We start from the raw sequence: 17,964 nt of genomic DNA, 5'->3' as shown, positions 1-17,964 counted from the left end.
CAGCCTCAAGTGGCCATTCAAGGAACTGCAGTTTCTGGCACTTCCACATTGGCCTCATTTTACAGCCCCAGAGGTTGCCGCTTGGTCCGAAGTGACAGTTGCAGGTATGTTTACCTGCTGTGTAATGTGCTGCAGCTGAGCAGCTAATTACCTATGTAGCTGCTAACTGACATTAGTGGTGCACTTTTCTCCGCTGAATGTTAGTTTTGTGGCTCGTTCAACAAGCTGCAGGACAAGACGCGTGTTCATGTTTCTAAGTTATCATCAAGTTTTTATGATGTGGACACAGACTGTTTCATTCACTACTGTGTTTAAAAGAGGAAGGTATCGTGCCTCATATTGCAATAATTGAGCATTGAATATTCTATATATTAATTCTATATTCTATATTTTATTTAAACATTGGACATCTTAAATGTTGTTTTCATTTAAGACCACGGGCAAGAGTTCCTTGCTGTTCCTTGCCGTAAGTGTGTTACAGAATAAATGGAAAACAAAGTTTTATTTGTCTCCCTCTTCTTTTTTTTTTTTGCTGATCCTAAAAATGATCCGATCCGTGACTCAAATCTGTGATACGATCCGAACTGTGAGTTTTGTGATCCGTTGCACCCCTACTGTTAACATGTCAGCTTTGTAAACTATATTTTGTATGTTGTGCACATAGATAAGAGTGTGTAAGTCATGTATTTGATACATGCATTAATACTTTCTGATGTGAACCTACACTTTTAAATCTGTGAATATTTTTAGTATTCAATCTTTTTAGTATTCAGCACTGATCTGTTCCTGTATCACATTATAAGCTTTGTGGTACTTTATATATTTCTGTACACTAAGAGAATACATAGGAAACATGTGTAAATCATGTGATATCTTGTCTGTTTTTGATGAGAACATAAATCTGTTGTCACAATAGAACAATACTATAAATTTGAGAGAAGCAGCCTTTACACCACTCAGGAGTTTTTGTTTTTCAAAGCAAATTGATTTATTGGCACATAAAATTGCCCCCACCCCTCCAATTTTATCAGGTGGGGGACAATGATATAGTTTGATGCCGTTTGTTGTAAGATTCCATGTTGGTTGTCCTCCTGTGCTCCCCAATTTTTTGAGTCACCAGCCGCCACTGATGTACATGTTGTATGTGGATAGTTAACATGTAATGTTATCAACTGCACCTGTGATTTTTCCAGCTACTTTATGAATTACATTTCCTAAAAATACCAGAGTGTTCTTTCAAAGCTGAATAGTGTCATTACCTCCACCATGGAGCGGGAACATTGGCTACATTTTTGCTGATTCTGTTGTTCTCTTTTCTTTCTAACAGAAATTAGCTTCTTTTTTTTTTTTTTGCTAATTTGCATAATTCAATTTAACTGAAGAATATTTTGCTTGAATCCTGATATCCTGAGGATAGTCTGGCTCCAGGAATACCAATCAACTCAATGGCTTGTCTGTTAGGACAGATGAGTAAAGCCTGAGGGGTTCCAGTCCATTCTTTTAATAAGAAAACTGGTTTGTCTGGTAACAGAAGAAAAGCATAACCTATTAATCTAGACATCATAATTCCTAATTCCAATAAATTGATAATCCAACAATGATGGTTTAATTTAAAACACAAGTGTTGTCTAAACATAGGAATGAGACAATAACTTAACCACTACTGAAACTTAATTAATACCGCATATAACAAATAAGCTAGTAAAGTGATCACTGCATTTTAAACCCCCAGACAAAGTAATTTCACATATCATATTATACACAGATCAAACTACTGAGGGATGAGGCATCCACATGAGGTCAGTCAGCTTCTTTGTTGCCAGAGGGTTTGCCACAGGTGAGCTGGCTGCCTACGTAGATTCTAGGGCTCCACCCATCCAGGGGGAAGTTAGACAGGTAGAAGAGGGTTAGAGTGGAAGCTCTAGCTCTCTTTTTTCTTTCATGACATTACTACTTCTGTCACTTTTCAGGTGAACAACGAAGTGTAAGACTTATAAATGCCTTCCAGGACAGCCTGTCTGTTTTAACTAGAGTGCTGTTTGGTTTGGACTTTGTTACCTTCACACAGAGCCAAGTGAAGTGTTTCCAGCAAACCAGCTGGTGGCTGTACCTTCACATTTAATGCTCATTGATCTTCTCATCTAACTCTTCACAAAAACGCAAATAAATGTATTTCCCAACATGTTGAACCATTCCTTTAATACCGCTTGGTGCTGCAGCTTCCTCCACCACCCCAAAAAAGGTTATGGTATTGCTGACTCTGCTAAGATCTAATGTTCTTTTTTTTTCTATTGAGTGAGTAAAGGTCTGAATATTGCATCCCCACATGCACAAACATATATATACTTATCACACACACATATACACAATAAAACAGAACAAGATAAAGATACACACATGGTACCTTAAAATTTATGGATGCTGGGTGATTTGCAGCTACACTCGATCTACAGAGCTTTGTAAATTGAGCTCCATATGTTATGAAATTGTTTCTCTTTGTTGCTGTCCTCTGACATTGTATTGTCAATACTCAAGTAATATTTCATTAATTTTTTCCACTTCTGAAGTGTAGGTGCTTCTTGGTCCAGGTATCATCATTTTGGATTTTTGGATTGAATATTGAGCAGGTCTTCGGACATCAAGCCAATTTGTTTTTGCATTTGAAACCAGAAACAGAAGTCACAGTGGTTTTTCCTTTTTTCATTTTAAACCAAAAACGAAAAACAAAATCACATGATCTATTCCTTTTTTGTTTCCCAACAAAAATCAGTGCCCCTTGTTTCTAGCTGGAGTGATTTCTGCAGCTCTATCTCTAATAAACTACCACCCTTTATTCTGATATAGAATATGTCTTATAAAAATCCTGTACAAACTCTTCTGATTACTTTCCAAGGTGCAACCTGGAATGTGAATGGATTACGGGAAGGCATAAAAAAAAAAAAATCGTATATCATTTGGGGAAACTGTCCTCTGACATTGTTTTTCTACAGGAACTTCACTTCAAAGCAGGGCAGATAGAATACATTCAGAGGCAATGGGTGGAGGACGCCTTTGAAGTGGCATTTACCTCTAGGAGTAGGGCTGTGGAAATACTAATTAACGAGAGGATACCATTGTCTCCCAACACGTAGATATCTATGGCAGATTCCTAATAGTTAAATGTGAAGTGTTTGGAGAACTCTACATCATTATTAATGTCCACAAATCTCCCACCTCAGATATCTTTTTAAAGTACAACAGGGATGATTATATTAAGGGGAGACCTAAAAAACATATTAAGTTCTTATGATAGCTCAACCAAAAACAGGAAAATCAATCCACCAAAAAAATTTCTCTCTGTAAATGAACTGCAGGATATTGAGAACTTAACATCATAATACAATAGATAACACATATTTTTCACACCCTCAAAATAGTTATAGTCAAACAGATTACTTATTTATATCTAAGACAGGCCTGGGCAGAGTACTATCAGGTAAAATTAACAACATTATGATATTGGATCATGCTATGGTTATATACATTATATCCCCAAAACAAAATACATTGCCTCATAGGATATGGAGAATGAATAGGAAAAATTTAATGGATACTGAATTTTTGAAACATATTGATTTATTTATCCAAACCATTGTAGGTGGGGTAGACGCTCAGAGCAGGCCAGAAAAAGGTATATTTTAGGATGCATTCAAGACATACATAAGAGGAATAATGTTAGGGGTTTGCAGCAAAGAGGAAAGCAAACTACGATAATGTAATAAATAAACTGAGGGAACACATAAATGTTTTCGAAAAAACACAAGATGTCAATAGCAAAACATTAACCAATTTACAGGAATTAAAATGAAAACTGGACAGCTTATTACTCAAGAAAGCTAATGACTTTAGACATAACTCCAACAAACTTAATTATATTTCAGAATTTTTTTGAGAAGCTATATACATCAAAAATAAAAGAACATGACTCTCTTCCCTTTCTTAAAAATAAGTTAATTGGAAATTCTTATCAGTGGAGCAAAAAAGGAACTTAATAAGGACCATACCTGTGCAGAACTCATTTTCTATTAATAATTTTCCTTTAAAAAAAAGCTCCATCATTTTGGTCAAGCATAAATCCTCTTTTTATAGAAGTCATAAATTCTGCCCCCAAAGAAATCACACACTGCCACAAACAATGTACCTAGCAACTATTTCTGTAATACCGAAGCCAGGCAGAGATTGTGATTAGTTTAATCAACTCTGATAAAAAAAAAATATTACTAAAGCCATAAATAACAGACTAGCACAAGTCTTACCAATATTATCCATCACAATCAAAACACGTTTATACAAAACAGAGATCAAAAAAACAATATTAGAATGTGTCTGTCTTTAATATAGTATGCAAAGAAGTATAAGAAAGATTTAACACTAATGACGGTTGACGCAGAAAAAGTTTTCGACCGACTTGAATGGCCTTATCTGTATAAAGTGCTAGAGGTTTATGATTTTCCAGTGAAGTTCATTAATATGATAAAAACAGTCTAAAAAAGGCACATATATATATACAAATGGAATTCTTTTCCTCAAAAGTGCAGTGTGTAGGAGTTAGTGGCATCTAGTGGAATGGACTTGGCAGAAATGGAATATAATAAGTGTAAGTATGTTTTAATTACTATATAATCACCTGAAAATTAAAAATGATACCTCAGTACTTTCATTTCAGGAATTAAAGAATAAATATGAATATATAAAAGACATAGAATTTTTAAGTATATGTAATTGAAAAACTGGGTAACAGAAAACTTCACCTCACAAATAGACTTTCAACTGAGACAGGGGAAATTCTAAATAAAAGGGATAAAAAGAAATGAATAGTAGGTGCTGTATACAATATTCTTACCAAAGCTGAGGGCAATGAAGAATTGATACAAAACATATATAACAAATTGAATAAAGATCTTAGTATGGTAGATGCAAATAAAATAAAGACATAATGTTCATATATGTTTATAGTTATCTCTTAATTCTGTATAATGCAGTTCAATTGTTATGCTGTTTGGATTCGCAAAAAGCACAGCCTTCTTCACCAAATCCAACCTTCTAACCATGTACAATGGACTGCCTGAACGGATCTCTTAAAGTAACTGACAGAAGTGATAAAGTGACCAAGTTTCTGTGTCAGAGAACCAGAAAGTTGTTACTCTTGCTGCTCACTGACAGATCTGATATGTAATGCCCCTTGGCATTAGACTACCTCTACTACTAATATTAAGTGTCAGCATAGACATTTCACATTTGGCTTTCTGTCTCTCCCTCTTTCTTTCTCTCTCTCTCTCACACACACACACTTGATTCATATGTATACAATGCATTAATGCTATTCTAAATCCACTGTATCTGAAATCACAAACCTGGCATAGTATGCTGAGCCATGTTTGTACTGTCTGTCATCTGAACTTAACACTACAACAAGCCAAACCAGCACATATATCACCCTCAACCTGGACCCTGCCTTGTGCAATAAGGCCTTAGATCTGATCTTTAAATCATTTCCTTCCAGCGAAAGACAACACAACCCTTCTGTGACTTGTAACACAACACCAAAACACATGTATGAATCCAGGTAAAAGCTAAGCTAATCCACAAGTCATCGATGTTTTGTGTATGTGTTCCCATCTTTGGTGCTTAGCACAAATTGCTGACCTCTTTTCCCTTGGACTGCAATTTGAATTTCTGTAGACGACAACCTTACACAGAGACACACACAAACACCCACAAACATTCATTTATAATTACAATTTCCATTCAATAGGAACCAAACAATGAATGCCTTTCTATCTGTTATGTACACATTTGCCTTGAGCAATGTATTGTTCTCGATTAGGACTTTGTAAATTCAAGGACACACGAACTCACACATTAGAATACCTTGGCAGTGCTCGCTGTAATACCATTGTCACCAACGAACACTGTGTACAATCTATCTATGAACTGCAGCCAAGCAGTTTGGTCTGTCTTTGTTTTCTGGTTACAAAAGGCTGATGCATTTGTCACTTCCTTTGTCCCTGTCTGTTTGTCTTTTATTTTGTCCAGGGTCATCACCTCGAATTATTCATCCAGGTGATCGGGAGCATAAAACACTGACAATATCAAGTGGAGAGGATGCAGACACACACATTTTAAAATGCACAAACTCTTCTCCTCTGTTTTTTTTCTCTCCTACGCCGTCTGTCAACCTCTATCTCATTCCCTCAGTCTCCTGTTGAGTCTGTATGTGTCCTTTATGCTGCCCAGAACCTCTAGGAATATATCAGGATTCTGGGAGATTGTCTTGTTGGTGAGCTCAGCTCTGGAAAGTGTTGAAGACAAAGACACCAAAATCACTCATGAGTCAATTACCCATACGGCTGTTGTTTCTGTCTTTCTTCTGTAGCCAGTATAATAAGAAATCAGCTGATATATCCAGGATTACTTTAAAGTAAAGGTCCAATGATCTTCAATATTTTTCTTAATATCAAGAAATGTTAAGTATTGTCTGGTGTGGCTTATTCCTCTCTACCATAGATCTCCATTGTTGTCCAATAACTATAAAAACACATCAATCAAGCATGATTCTTCATTCTGATGAGCATGGGCACTATAGTTTATTTTATGTCAACCATACATAGCCCTGCTGCTGGAAATACTCTCTAGAGCACCAAATGCATATTAATCCGCCACTGAAAATAGTCCCCAAAAAATGCAGTATTTACTCCTGTTTGAGTAACGTTGATAATGACAGTGCCCAGCTGTTTTAGGAAATTACTTTGCCTTTTTTAAAAGTGAAAAGTGAAAGTATATATATTTGTAACTTGCTTTTAAAGACTTGAGTGGGAATGAACTTGGGGCTGAGAGCCACAGACAGGCTGAGGAAAACGGAAAGTATTGAGAGACAAACTCTCAATACAGGTTTTGGTCTTTTCATGGAATTTGTTGACAATAAGAAAAATGTATAATGTATTTTGCAAACAGGGAATGATTTGTAGTATTTTCTCTTACATTTTCTGTTAATCATTTTACAAATCCCAACACATCATTTAGTTGTGTTGGAGATACTACCAGTTAACTTTCTGGTTAATTATTCTTTTCTTACTATTTAAGTATAATAGCACCATAGCCAATGATCTACAAGTAAGGCATGAGTAATTCTTTTGTCTATATTAGTTGGTTGATCTCCTAGTAGCTTAGTGTATTCCTTTAAAGGAGTCCTGATTTCTATCTACAGTATGATGTTTAAATGTCTGAGAGTGGTCATTATCAAACTGGAATGTTAGGTTTGTTTTTCTGGTAACAGCTGCAGAAACATCACTGAGCAGTACACCACGTGTAGGAGACTCAAAACACATAATGAAACAATAGAATAGAAAGGAAAGTGTCAGACAAAAATCAGTTATTGAACTGTCAGTTCATCTGAACAAATTGGAAACACCATTACTTGTTTTGTTTTTATGTTACACTTAAACACATGCAAAATTGCCCCATGGTATCAGCTACTGGTAGCTATAATCGTAAAAATATTAACATGAGAGTTAGCCTTCAAAAACCCACATCAGCCCCTATAATTCCAGTCTTCGGTGTTATACAAACTGTGAAAGCTATTGCCAGGTGCTGAAACCAATCGCTGAGGTATGGCGAGTGCTGGAAGAGCTGCAGCAGTAGTGTCTCTTGGCAACCAAAGCGCTCAAGGTAAGTGATGTTCCTAATGAATGTGTCCTTTTTGTGCATGAATCACAGACCTTAGTTTTGCAAGCATACACAACACTGAAAAAACCCTCACAATTAGTGTACAAACATTATCAAATGAATGGTCTAAACTTCTTCTTCACAAGGACTTATGGCAAAGAAGAGGAAATTCTGAAACAATTAATAAGTGATTAAATGTCTGTCTCTGTAATGGAAAGAGGAGGGAGTGTTTGAGCCTTGGAGTCTTTTACTTTATATTTAGAAAAATTCCAAAGGAGACAAACCACGACAGAGGAAATTAAACACACATTTCCTGAGCCAAACATTCATACGATTTATTGAGATCATACACAGGACAGACTAATGCCAACAGTATTATAGGGTGACTCGGATTTGCCTATATGATGGTGAGATGCAGAGGGATTTATTTTATATTTTCTAGGATTTACTTCTTATTGGTTGATAAGCTATGAGGTTCAACATGAAGAATGTCTATTTGTGGTAACAATATGTTATCACAAATTTTGTGATAACATATTTATCTGATAAAATAGGAACTGTGCTTCTCAATAGTTCATCCTGAGGCACATTAGGACATAGTCTGACAGACTATAGCCACTCCTGGCAGCACACAACAAAGTGGGAGAACAATATCAATAATTTAGAAATAGCTTTCCTGACTAGGAGATATCTAACAACAATCATGAATGTTGCTTTGGCTGGCGTTCCACTCTTTCATCTCTTTCCAGTGTTTAAATATCATCAGTCTGTTAGTCAGTCAGTTATTTACCATTGAATGGCTATAATTTTTTCACTTTCTCTCAACCTTGCCACTCCCTCTAAATAAATTTGTAATTTCCTACATTTCCCAGAATGCCTTTGGACAACATCCAAAGAATGGTTACTTATCATTTAGCAGTATGATGTACAGTGTGTGTACATGGGCATAGTACTAGTGATTGTAACAGCAGAACAAGACTTTCCAGTGGGGGGAAATGTGAGAGACATAAGACGGCATGCCTCATTGCCTTCTTGCATTCTGGTCTTTTGAGGTAACTGTTGGTTGGTATCAGAAATACTGTACAGTAGGTATCTCTGCATATATCACTCATTACTGCAGATGTTAAATGTCTTCACAAAATGGTTGATTGCTCTTAAATCTTAAGGTGCTGACAAAAAAACCTGTTTTAGATCACTGAAACACTTTTTATCAAATTTCACTGTATCTGCTAAAAATATCTTATGTTATCTATGTTTGCGTAGTATCCGCCGGAATGGGGAAAAAACGGAAATGTATGGTTTTAGAGTGAATTTTCTATCTATCTTTAGTGTACATTTATGTCATTTATACTTTTTTGAATCCTAATCTTCTTGATCCGATTTGTTTGAGAAACACTCCACATCCTTAAACCTCGCTGTGAGAGTAACACTGCTCTCATGGGATCACGGGTCATCAAATGGGATGATGGGAAATATTGTTGTTTTGCTACACCAGATTTAGGTTTATTGGCCCTTGCACCCAGTTAAATGAACTGCAGATGTTGTGTGACGTAAAACAGAGTTTTGTCCCAACCCCTGAGGTCATTACTGCCTGAGGTATGAGCAGCAGTAATTTAAAAGACAGCCTTTATTACTAAAAATAAACTATTAATGCTAGAAATGTACATTTGTCTTAACACATGCAGTGATTGCTTTTGGGAAGTATTGCAATTAATTTGAGAAAATCCAGACACACTCTCTCAAAGAACCAAGGATATAACACATGCTTAAAGAGGAACATAATAAAAAGCTACACTGAAAAAACAAATAAATACAGTGAAGCTTAAAAGGACAACCTTTACAGCAAACAACTAACTGGAATTCATCTGCTGCAAGAGAGAAAAAAGATTATGTTCTTTTAAGATACCAAAAACAAACACCACTCAAAGAACAACTACAGAGTGTGGCGCTACAGATGGGAGTGTTCAACAGAGATAAGATAAAATACCAGAAACATAACACCAGGCTGAAACCAGAGGGACTAAATATACACAGCCAATTTCTCCAGAGCTGATCAAGTATGAGAAACAGTGCATTACTTAGTCTGTTTGAATGGTGATGCAGTGAAAGATTTGGTAAATTATAATCTCCAGGCATTTATTATGATATGCTAAACAGCCGTTGCTGTGAGGAAAAGTACATTACGTTTCAACAGAACTGCAACCACAAGCTCCAACAATTACTTTCATTATCCATTAATCTGCTGATTATTCTCTCAATTAATCTATGAATCATTCATTCTACAGTATGCCAGAAAATAGTGAAAAATCATCATCATCATTGTCGTCAAATTGCTTGTTTTGGCCGACCAACAGTTCAAAACTGATAGATATATATTCGATTTGCATATGAAAAGAAAATATTTGGCGTTTTTGCTTGAAAAATGACTAAAGTGATAAATCAATTATCAAACTACAATGTATACTATTAGGGGTGCAATAAAGGGGGGCCCTTTATTATGTTTCATATAAACTAGACACTGCTTTTTTCATAACGGGACACCAGCCAAAAAGGTTGGTTTGGCTAATCTTTAACAATTTGTATTATTATATAACCTTATCCTGTTTTTTAATGTAAAATCTGAAAAGTAACTAGCAACTATAGTTGTCAAATAAATGGAAATGTATAACATTTCCCTGTGAAATAAAGTAGAGTAGAAGTAAATGTAAATGATCAAGTACAGTACTTAAGTAATTATACTTGTAATCCACCATTGTATACTATAAATTCACCTCATTCAGATGTTTGTTCCTCCATCTCCCTTTCATCTCTTAATGTTAATTTCATCTTAAATTTCTGATGAGAAAGCAGCTAAATACAATTATATGAGCTTATTCAGTTGCATCTTTCTTTACTGAGTCTGTGAAAAATACTCACTGTGTGACATGTTTTTCATTTAGTTCATCAGAGTCTGTGTAAGATTAAGGACTGAATTTCCAATGTTATAGTTTTCTCTGGTTCCTCCTAATAAGCTGCTCCAGTTGACCGTCTTATAGGTCAAACTGTCAGAGCTCCTTCTTGTAGCTATACCAGGGACCAGAGAAGTGTGTGTGTGTCTGTTGGTGCATATCTGTGTGTATCTGCTCACACATTATTCCTACTTATTTATATTCCAGCAGGGGATCCGGAGAACCGCGGAGAAGCAACACAAACCCCAGGAGAGTGTGTGTATGTATGTCTGTATGTGAGACGAGCCAGAGGAAGGATAAAGGTTGAGGAGGACGCTATTATCTTCCTCTGTCATCCTGCAACCACTTCCTCTCTTCACTCCCCTCTCCTCTTCTAAACAGCCCAACAGGTTAAAAATAAGCCATTGTTATGAGTACACAAAGGGACATGGGAGGGGCTTTCATATTGAGGGGACACGGTGAACATTCTTATAGCTTTTTAATGCAAAAACACAAAGTCTCTGTTAGACATTGAAAGGTGAGGAATTTCATTATCACCAAATCAAGTCAAAAATCTTAATTCTGAAGATGGTGCTGCGGACTGTCTGCACCAAAGTCACAGAAATCATAGTACTCACCAGCACTGAAATAGAGTAAGATCACCCAAAAGTTTCTGATGCTCAAAAGACATCAACATGAAACTAAATAAGCACATATCTTTCAAACTTCAAGTTAAAATCTTGTTTTGCGGCTACAGATGTCATCATATTTTCAAAGTCTACGTGATAACTGATGGAGAATAAGTGCTGTAAAATAGACAATTCTCAAAGCAGACATTTTGACTTGACATAACAGCAAATGGAATTCAGCGATTGTTAAGGATGTTTCACGCATCAAAACATCTGCTGTGAGAAAGGTCCGCAAGCAAGAATCACAACATATCATACAATAATCTAAAACTACAGGTTATGCTTAGACATAAAGCGAAGTAAAATATGGCCTCCTTTATCTCTGGTGGCTTTCAGCACTAGAAAAATAAGCAGGAAAGCCAGTGTGACCGCACATGACTAGATGTGAAGATACCAGTTGACACAACAGACACCATATAGTGTGTAGCACAGTGCAAACCTCTGCTAGTGCTTAGAGGGAGAAGTTTACAGGCATCTGGATATGGTTTGCTTGAAGTTGTCTCTCTATCATGTCAGGCAGCAAAGGAAAAAATGACCTGCAGGATGAAAGTCAAGTCATCCATAGACCCAAAGCTGTGTGGACTTTGGATTCTTTCTCAACGCTACAAAATTATTTCAACATTTTGTCTGACCTGAGCTCTAGATTCCCATTACTCCATTAATTATGTTAACATCTTAGCTTGTTAAGCTGCATTAATGGCCACTAGGGAGAAGACAAAACTAAAGGAAGCAGATAAACAGCCCTGTTATCTCTTTATGAACTTGTGATATCTAAGGTTTCAGTATGCATGAACAAACTAGTTTGTACAAATTGTCATCTGAAATTGTCTAAAATAGCTTGTACCAGTTTCAAATGCTCTTTTATATTTCTTTGTGGTCTCGACATAATGAATTGCAGAAATGGGGATAATAACAATATCTGTAGATTCAAGTGACAAGGCTGTCTAGTGGCCATATTTATGAGAGAAAAAGAAGGAAATAGGGCGGCTGTTCATTTCCTGTTTCACAACCATGAGTCAACATTGTTTTCTTTATTTCACCATGACCATGATCGTCCCCTAACTGTGTGGTTACTGTTGTAACCATAAAGAAGAAGGTCTGCTAACTTTAACAAAGTACTTATTCTAACCCAAACCATTATCTTGCCCTAAACTTAACCAAGTCCTTTTTGTGGCTAAACTTAAGCAAACCTAAACCATAGCATTGTCACATTAAACATTTTTTTTCCGATAAGGAGCGTCAGATCAGAACACTTATCTTAATGCGTCATACTGGAGTGCATGAACCAACAACATATTTTGTTGTTTAACTGTTTGACTTGAAGTGCAAGTGTTCGGACAGTCTCACCTCAGAAGCATTCATGGTGTTGCACTCGGTTGTACGCACAGAATAAACATTGCTTTTTCGCTGCCTATTACAACTGGAAAAAGGGTTGACGAGAGCCACGAGACTCATACAGCACATGTGCTGTAAGCCATGAGGTGAAAGAGGCTAAAAATGTCCTAGAAAGTTGGGTGATAATTCTCTGTAGGTTCATCATGATGGTTGACCCCTTTCACATTATACATATTTGTAACTGAATCCATGTAAATATTGAAAATATTTAATAATGCGTTTTTAAGAGCAACTGCTTTGAAATGCAACACAGATATAAAACAAACAGAGTTCTAACCAACTATGTAGCACAGTGAGAACCAACAACCAGTCTGTAATGCAATGACCACAAGCAGGTTCAGTTACAGGGTGTTTGAACCTGCAGGCAGGGGGTGACTGAAAAGAGGGATGCACTGCGCTTTTAAAGAACAAATGTTTTGAATGCAGTCTCAAAGTTAAACTTTGGTACATGAGTTGATCTGCACACAATATATTGTTACTTTTCTGTACATCCTGCATCAGGGTCTGGGGCTCCGTACCCATTTTCCACCATGAGTGATCGCACATTTTCTGTCCAGCCCACAGTGTTTCTGGTGAACTTCTGTGGAAAGTAGACTCTTAACACTGTCTGAGCCTGTAAATAACTTACGAGAGCCAGCACACTAGCAGCACCAGGATTTACAGCAACCAAGCTGTCCATGTATGAGTGATGACGGACTTGGTTATTTTCCCATAGCTGGACCCCAAAATAGCTCCTCCATCTTGGAGCTATGCCATGCTGTGTCTTTTTTTTTTTTTCTATTTGCATGTTTTGTCCCTGGGGCTGTAAATGTAGAACAGGCAGTTTACAACAGAGAATAGACTGAGGCACTCTTCCCAAGACATGACCACCTTCCCATGTCCTTAACGCCTCTATCCAACCAACGCAAGCTTTCCCACCAGACAGCTGACTGCCAATGCCTGTAGGCTGTGCTGAGAGAGAAGAAGTTCATCACCAACACAACAGTAACCATGTCAGGTCTCCCCTACCTATCAATCAGTGTGGGAGCCAGCATGCCCTGACACAGTTCTAAGATATGGTCAGCCTGACACCACATTCACCACTGAAGCATCTACTCTGTTTCTTTTACTATCCCATTTCTCATTTCACATCACTGAGGTCTTTCCTTAGTTTTCCCCTGAGAATAAACAAATTCTGTCTTTTTCGTCTCTAGCTCTCTTTCTCAACTTACACAAATAAACACAATCACAAAAAACTTTTCATCAGTAAGATGGTTTTCATTATTAAAGCAGTCTTGAATACCTTAAGGGAGCACTCAAGTACGAATATTTATAGCTTTATAACATAAAATGAACATGGAGAGGTTGGTATTGTTCATTAATACCATTAACACAAACATGTGATGAGAGTTCTGGCTTTAAATCTTCAATGTGCAACTTGTATTTGGTCTATTGCAATTCTAGTGGAGTCTTATCATTTGCTATCATGCAAAATGACAAGAAATCTTTGCCCCTACAGCCCCTGCAACTATTATTTACATACAGCATACAACCCTGACATGCCAGTTATCCTCCACTAAGCCTAAAATAAGAACAAGTTTTTTTCAGGTACTTGGAGGGGGGGACTTGTTGGCTTGTTTGTGTTATGAAAGAGGGGAGGACGGGGGAGCGAGTGGGGGATTGGGACCAAAGTAGCAGCTAAAACACCTATTAATACACTGATAGCTGCCTGGCAAGAGCAGGCTGTTCCAGCCAAAGACACACTGGGACACTGGAGGGGTGGGTAAGGGTGACAGTTTCCCATGGACAGATGCATGGTCAGACTGCAGAGTCTAGGAATCATTCTGAGGAACTCAAAAGTCAAGTAAGGTGCTGGTCTGAGATCAATGTCTTGGGTGTGAGGATCACAACTTGGCAACAGAAGGTGGAGGGACTCAAGGGTATTCCTGTAGACACTCCACTCCAATGGAGCCAATTATAGATCAAAACACACAAAGCACACATGGAAATAGCCTGTGCTGGTGAAATAAAAGCTGCCTACCAAATTTTGCAGAGGCAAGTACATGGCTGGGTGTGGGGGGGATATACAGAATGGACATACAGAAATGTATAATGTAATAAAGAATAGATATACAAATAAACAGTATAGTGTTTCATGTTGCTTGTTGGATGTAGTACAGCAAGAAACATGAAATTACCTGTGAGGGAGCACAACTCCGCAGAGTTCACTAGTGACCGCTTAAGTGCATACATGTAAAAGTTAATGAAAATTAGCCAGGAGAAATGCAAATTCTTGGAGAAAATAACAAATCACTTGTCAGTGCATCCAGCTTACTGGGCACAGGTATATGGTAGCTAGGGACGAGAGGATATAAGATTTTACCTTAAATCAGGATAAAACACTCAAGATATTTTAACTGTGGTGAATTTCCATTATTGGGATAATCACGAATATCCTCACATGAGCATGACTATCCTCATGAGTATCTTGAAAAAGCTGTCTAGCTCATTAATGTTCAGTCCTATTGATTTCCTGAATTATTTTGAATTGACATTTGCCACAATGGGAGAGCCTGCATCTTTCCAGTCATTTGGCACCATGGCTGAAGGCACAGATTGTGAATGCTTGGATCTAAGCTGGATAGCTAGATTCTTTTTATTAATGGATTTTTTTTTCTCTCATTGTGATTATCTACTGGGTGTTGACAAGAGAGTCTGAATCTGTCCTTGTTTGTTTTTCACTAAAAAGGATGTTCACAAAAAAAAAAGATATGTGTCCTATGATGCAATAAAAATGAGTTTCTTAACAAAATATAAGGTAAAGTCATTCAAGTATGTTTTAGTACCATTTTAAGAGTTTTAAGCATATTTTGATGATTATTGGGATAATATCGCAAAAAGGATGTCAAAAAACTGGATGTCAAATAGAAGAGATACTCTGCCAGTGGAATCAAGCTTCCTTGTTTGATTTCCACTTTTTGGTTTGTTCATCAAACTGCATGAGTCTGAAGTGAGTTAAGTTTTAGCATCTTTTTGATTGTGAATCATTTTAAATGGTTTCAATGGGAGCAAAAATGCTCAGTCATTAATATTTAGGTTTCATTTATCTACATTTTCTAAAATATTGCATCTAAGTTTACACAAAAACTCAAACTCTTCAAACACACCTGCATTAAGAGCTGTTGTATTACAAACTCATTACAGGTGACTGAACCTCAAACGATGCTAATGACAGGAAACACTATAAGCTGCCGGTAAATGACTAAACCACTGCAATATGCCAGTCTTTACGGTCACATATCAGTCACTTTTAACTCTATGTTGACTTACTGTGGGCTTATGTTTTTGTTGGCCAAGGACTCATCGGCCATCTGCTGTGTTTCAAAGCATGTGCAGAGAATTTCACTGCCACTCTATTCTATTCTATTTCTATTTCTATTCATATGCTACTTAGAATTGCAACTGTAGAAGCAGGCAACAAGCCAGCTCAGGGTGTGACCTTCCCTCAACCTGCATTCATCCTCTATGATATACTTTATAACACCATCAGAAAAAACACAGTTATAGTTTGTCTGTGGCAGTCAGTGGTTTTGTGGTGATAAGCCAACTCAGTCAACTCAGTCTGATCTTGGGGGCTCAACTGTGAATTTGTAGATATCCTAACGTACTGAATGTTGTGTTGCACTTTGTTCTATGCTTTCACTACACATTTCCTATAATATTCTTACAGTCAATTAACTTTTCTTGTGTTATTTAGTATTAGTAGTTATTATATATGGCCTTAGTATCATTAATTTATTGACCGTTGCATCGCCATAGTTCTTTTACATAACGGTAAAACTGCATCATCTCCTCATTTCACACGACCACATTCAAATGAAGTTTCATACAGCCACTGCAATAAGTGACGCTTGCACTATTAAAAGTATTTAACAGAGAGAAAAACAGAGATCTGTTGCTCACCTTTGCTTTGAGTGAGCTGTCAAACCGACTTTTCCCTCATATATCTCCATGCTTGCATGATCCGCGCAGAGAAGTGTCTCATGCTGCCCTGCTGTCAACACTGAGCGACCCACAGCTGAAGCCGGGCACGTTCACAAATACACATCTTCCTGTTATCACTTTCAAAATAAAGTGCTCACATGGGAATGTTTTGTCTGGAATAATACAAAAGTAGTAAACTGATAGAAATGAGACCAGGGTCCCCCATCTGATGAGGCTTTTGCTTTAGACGTTTTATTATAGAACTATATGAAACCCATGACCAAAATAGTCATACATTCTGTCATTGTGTTAATTATGGGGGGACCCTGGATCCCACTTTGAGAGCAACTGTAGTAAAGAACCAAAGTGAAGTTTAGGGACTATTTCACAGCTCTATTCATGTGTGGTTAAAGGATTTCTATTAGAATTTTTGACTTTATTTTTGCATTGAAAGAGTTTATGGAAATGTTATATTAAACTTTTTTTATAAATACAGTTAGAGTGACACCTATCACACTGCAGATATATTTCTCAAATGTCCGATTTAATTCCCAAACAACTAGCAAGCAGCATTTTCAGTGAATATGACTGGGACATAATGAAAAGATAATATGACAGGAACTGAATCAAAGGAGTGAACACTCCTTATGGTGTTGATGTTTTTATTTTGATGGTAAGGGTTAACTTCCAGTATCATCCTACTCCACTCTGACCTATAAAATAATAAAGATAAACAGTCTAATGTTTTGTCATTGTTTCAAAAAACTGCTGTGACTTTATCGTTTGAAAATCTTTATTGATTTAAAGTAGCAGACTGTGGTAATTTGGCTGTGAAGTACAACAATGCCATCTGTTGTTGACTGGTGGAAGTTTAATATCTACCCAATACAGTGAGTAGCAAAATCTAAAAACAGCAGAAAACAACAGGGATGTATATGTATATTATAACAGTTGATTTGGTGTGATCGTCCTACACTTGTGACAGATTGAAATGCGGTGCTGCCTTCATCTGCAAACGTTTCATCCAAGGGCAGCAAGAACAATGAAACAGGCAACACAGTTTTGTAACCTGACTATGGATGATATGAGATTTTGTAGTTTACGTCGGCAAGGATGTATTTCTGCACTTTAAAAGATTATGGGGTGTTCATGCTTCAACCAAAAATTAGACTGCATATTTTTCATAGCAATTCCATGGAATAACAGCCGATTTACGGCTACAATACAATATTGCAAGGACCCTAAATGCGCTGATAACTTGTTAAAATTGCTGTGTCTTTTGGGCA

The 17,964-nt window shown here is 37.0% G+C and overlaps 1 protein-coding gene across 1 annotated transcript in view; it reads right to left on the bottom strand.

The window, feature by feature from the left end:
• The window catches only part of calcrl2 (calcitonin receptor-like 2), a 35,159-nt gene extending 18,351 nt beyond the window's left edge, over positions 1-16,808 (bottom strand). Inside the window, exon 1 of the mRNA XM_067591411.1 lies at positions 16,658-16,808. Within this exon, the coding sequence (XP_067447512.1) occupies positions 16,658-16,707 (50 nt within the window). The 5' untranslated portion in view covers positions 16,708-16,808. The remainder of the gene's footprint in view (positions 1-16,657) is intronic.
• Between the last annotated feature and the right edge of the window lie 1,156 nt (positions 16,809-17,964).

Source organism: Thunnus thynnus, chromosome 6 (genome assembly GCF_963924715.1).
Source record: "Thunnus thynnus chromosome 6, fThuThy2.1, whole genome shotgun sequence".
NCBI lineage: Eukaryota > Metazoa > Chordata > Actinopteri > Scombriformes > Scombridae > Thunnus > Thunnus thynnus.
The sequence above is the reverse complement of the archived record's forward strand: the minus strand, read 5'-3'. Positions and strand labels throughout refer to the sequence as shown.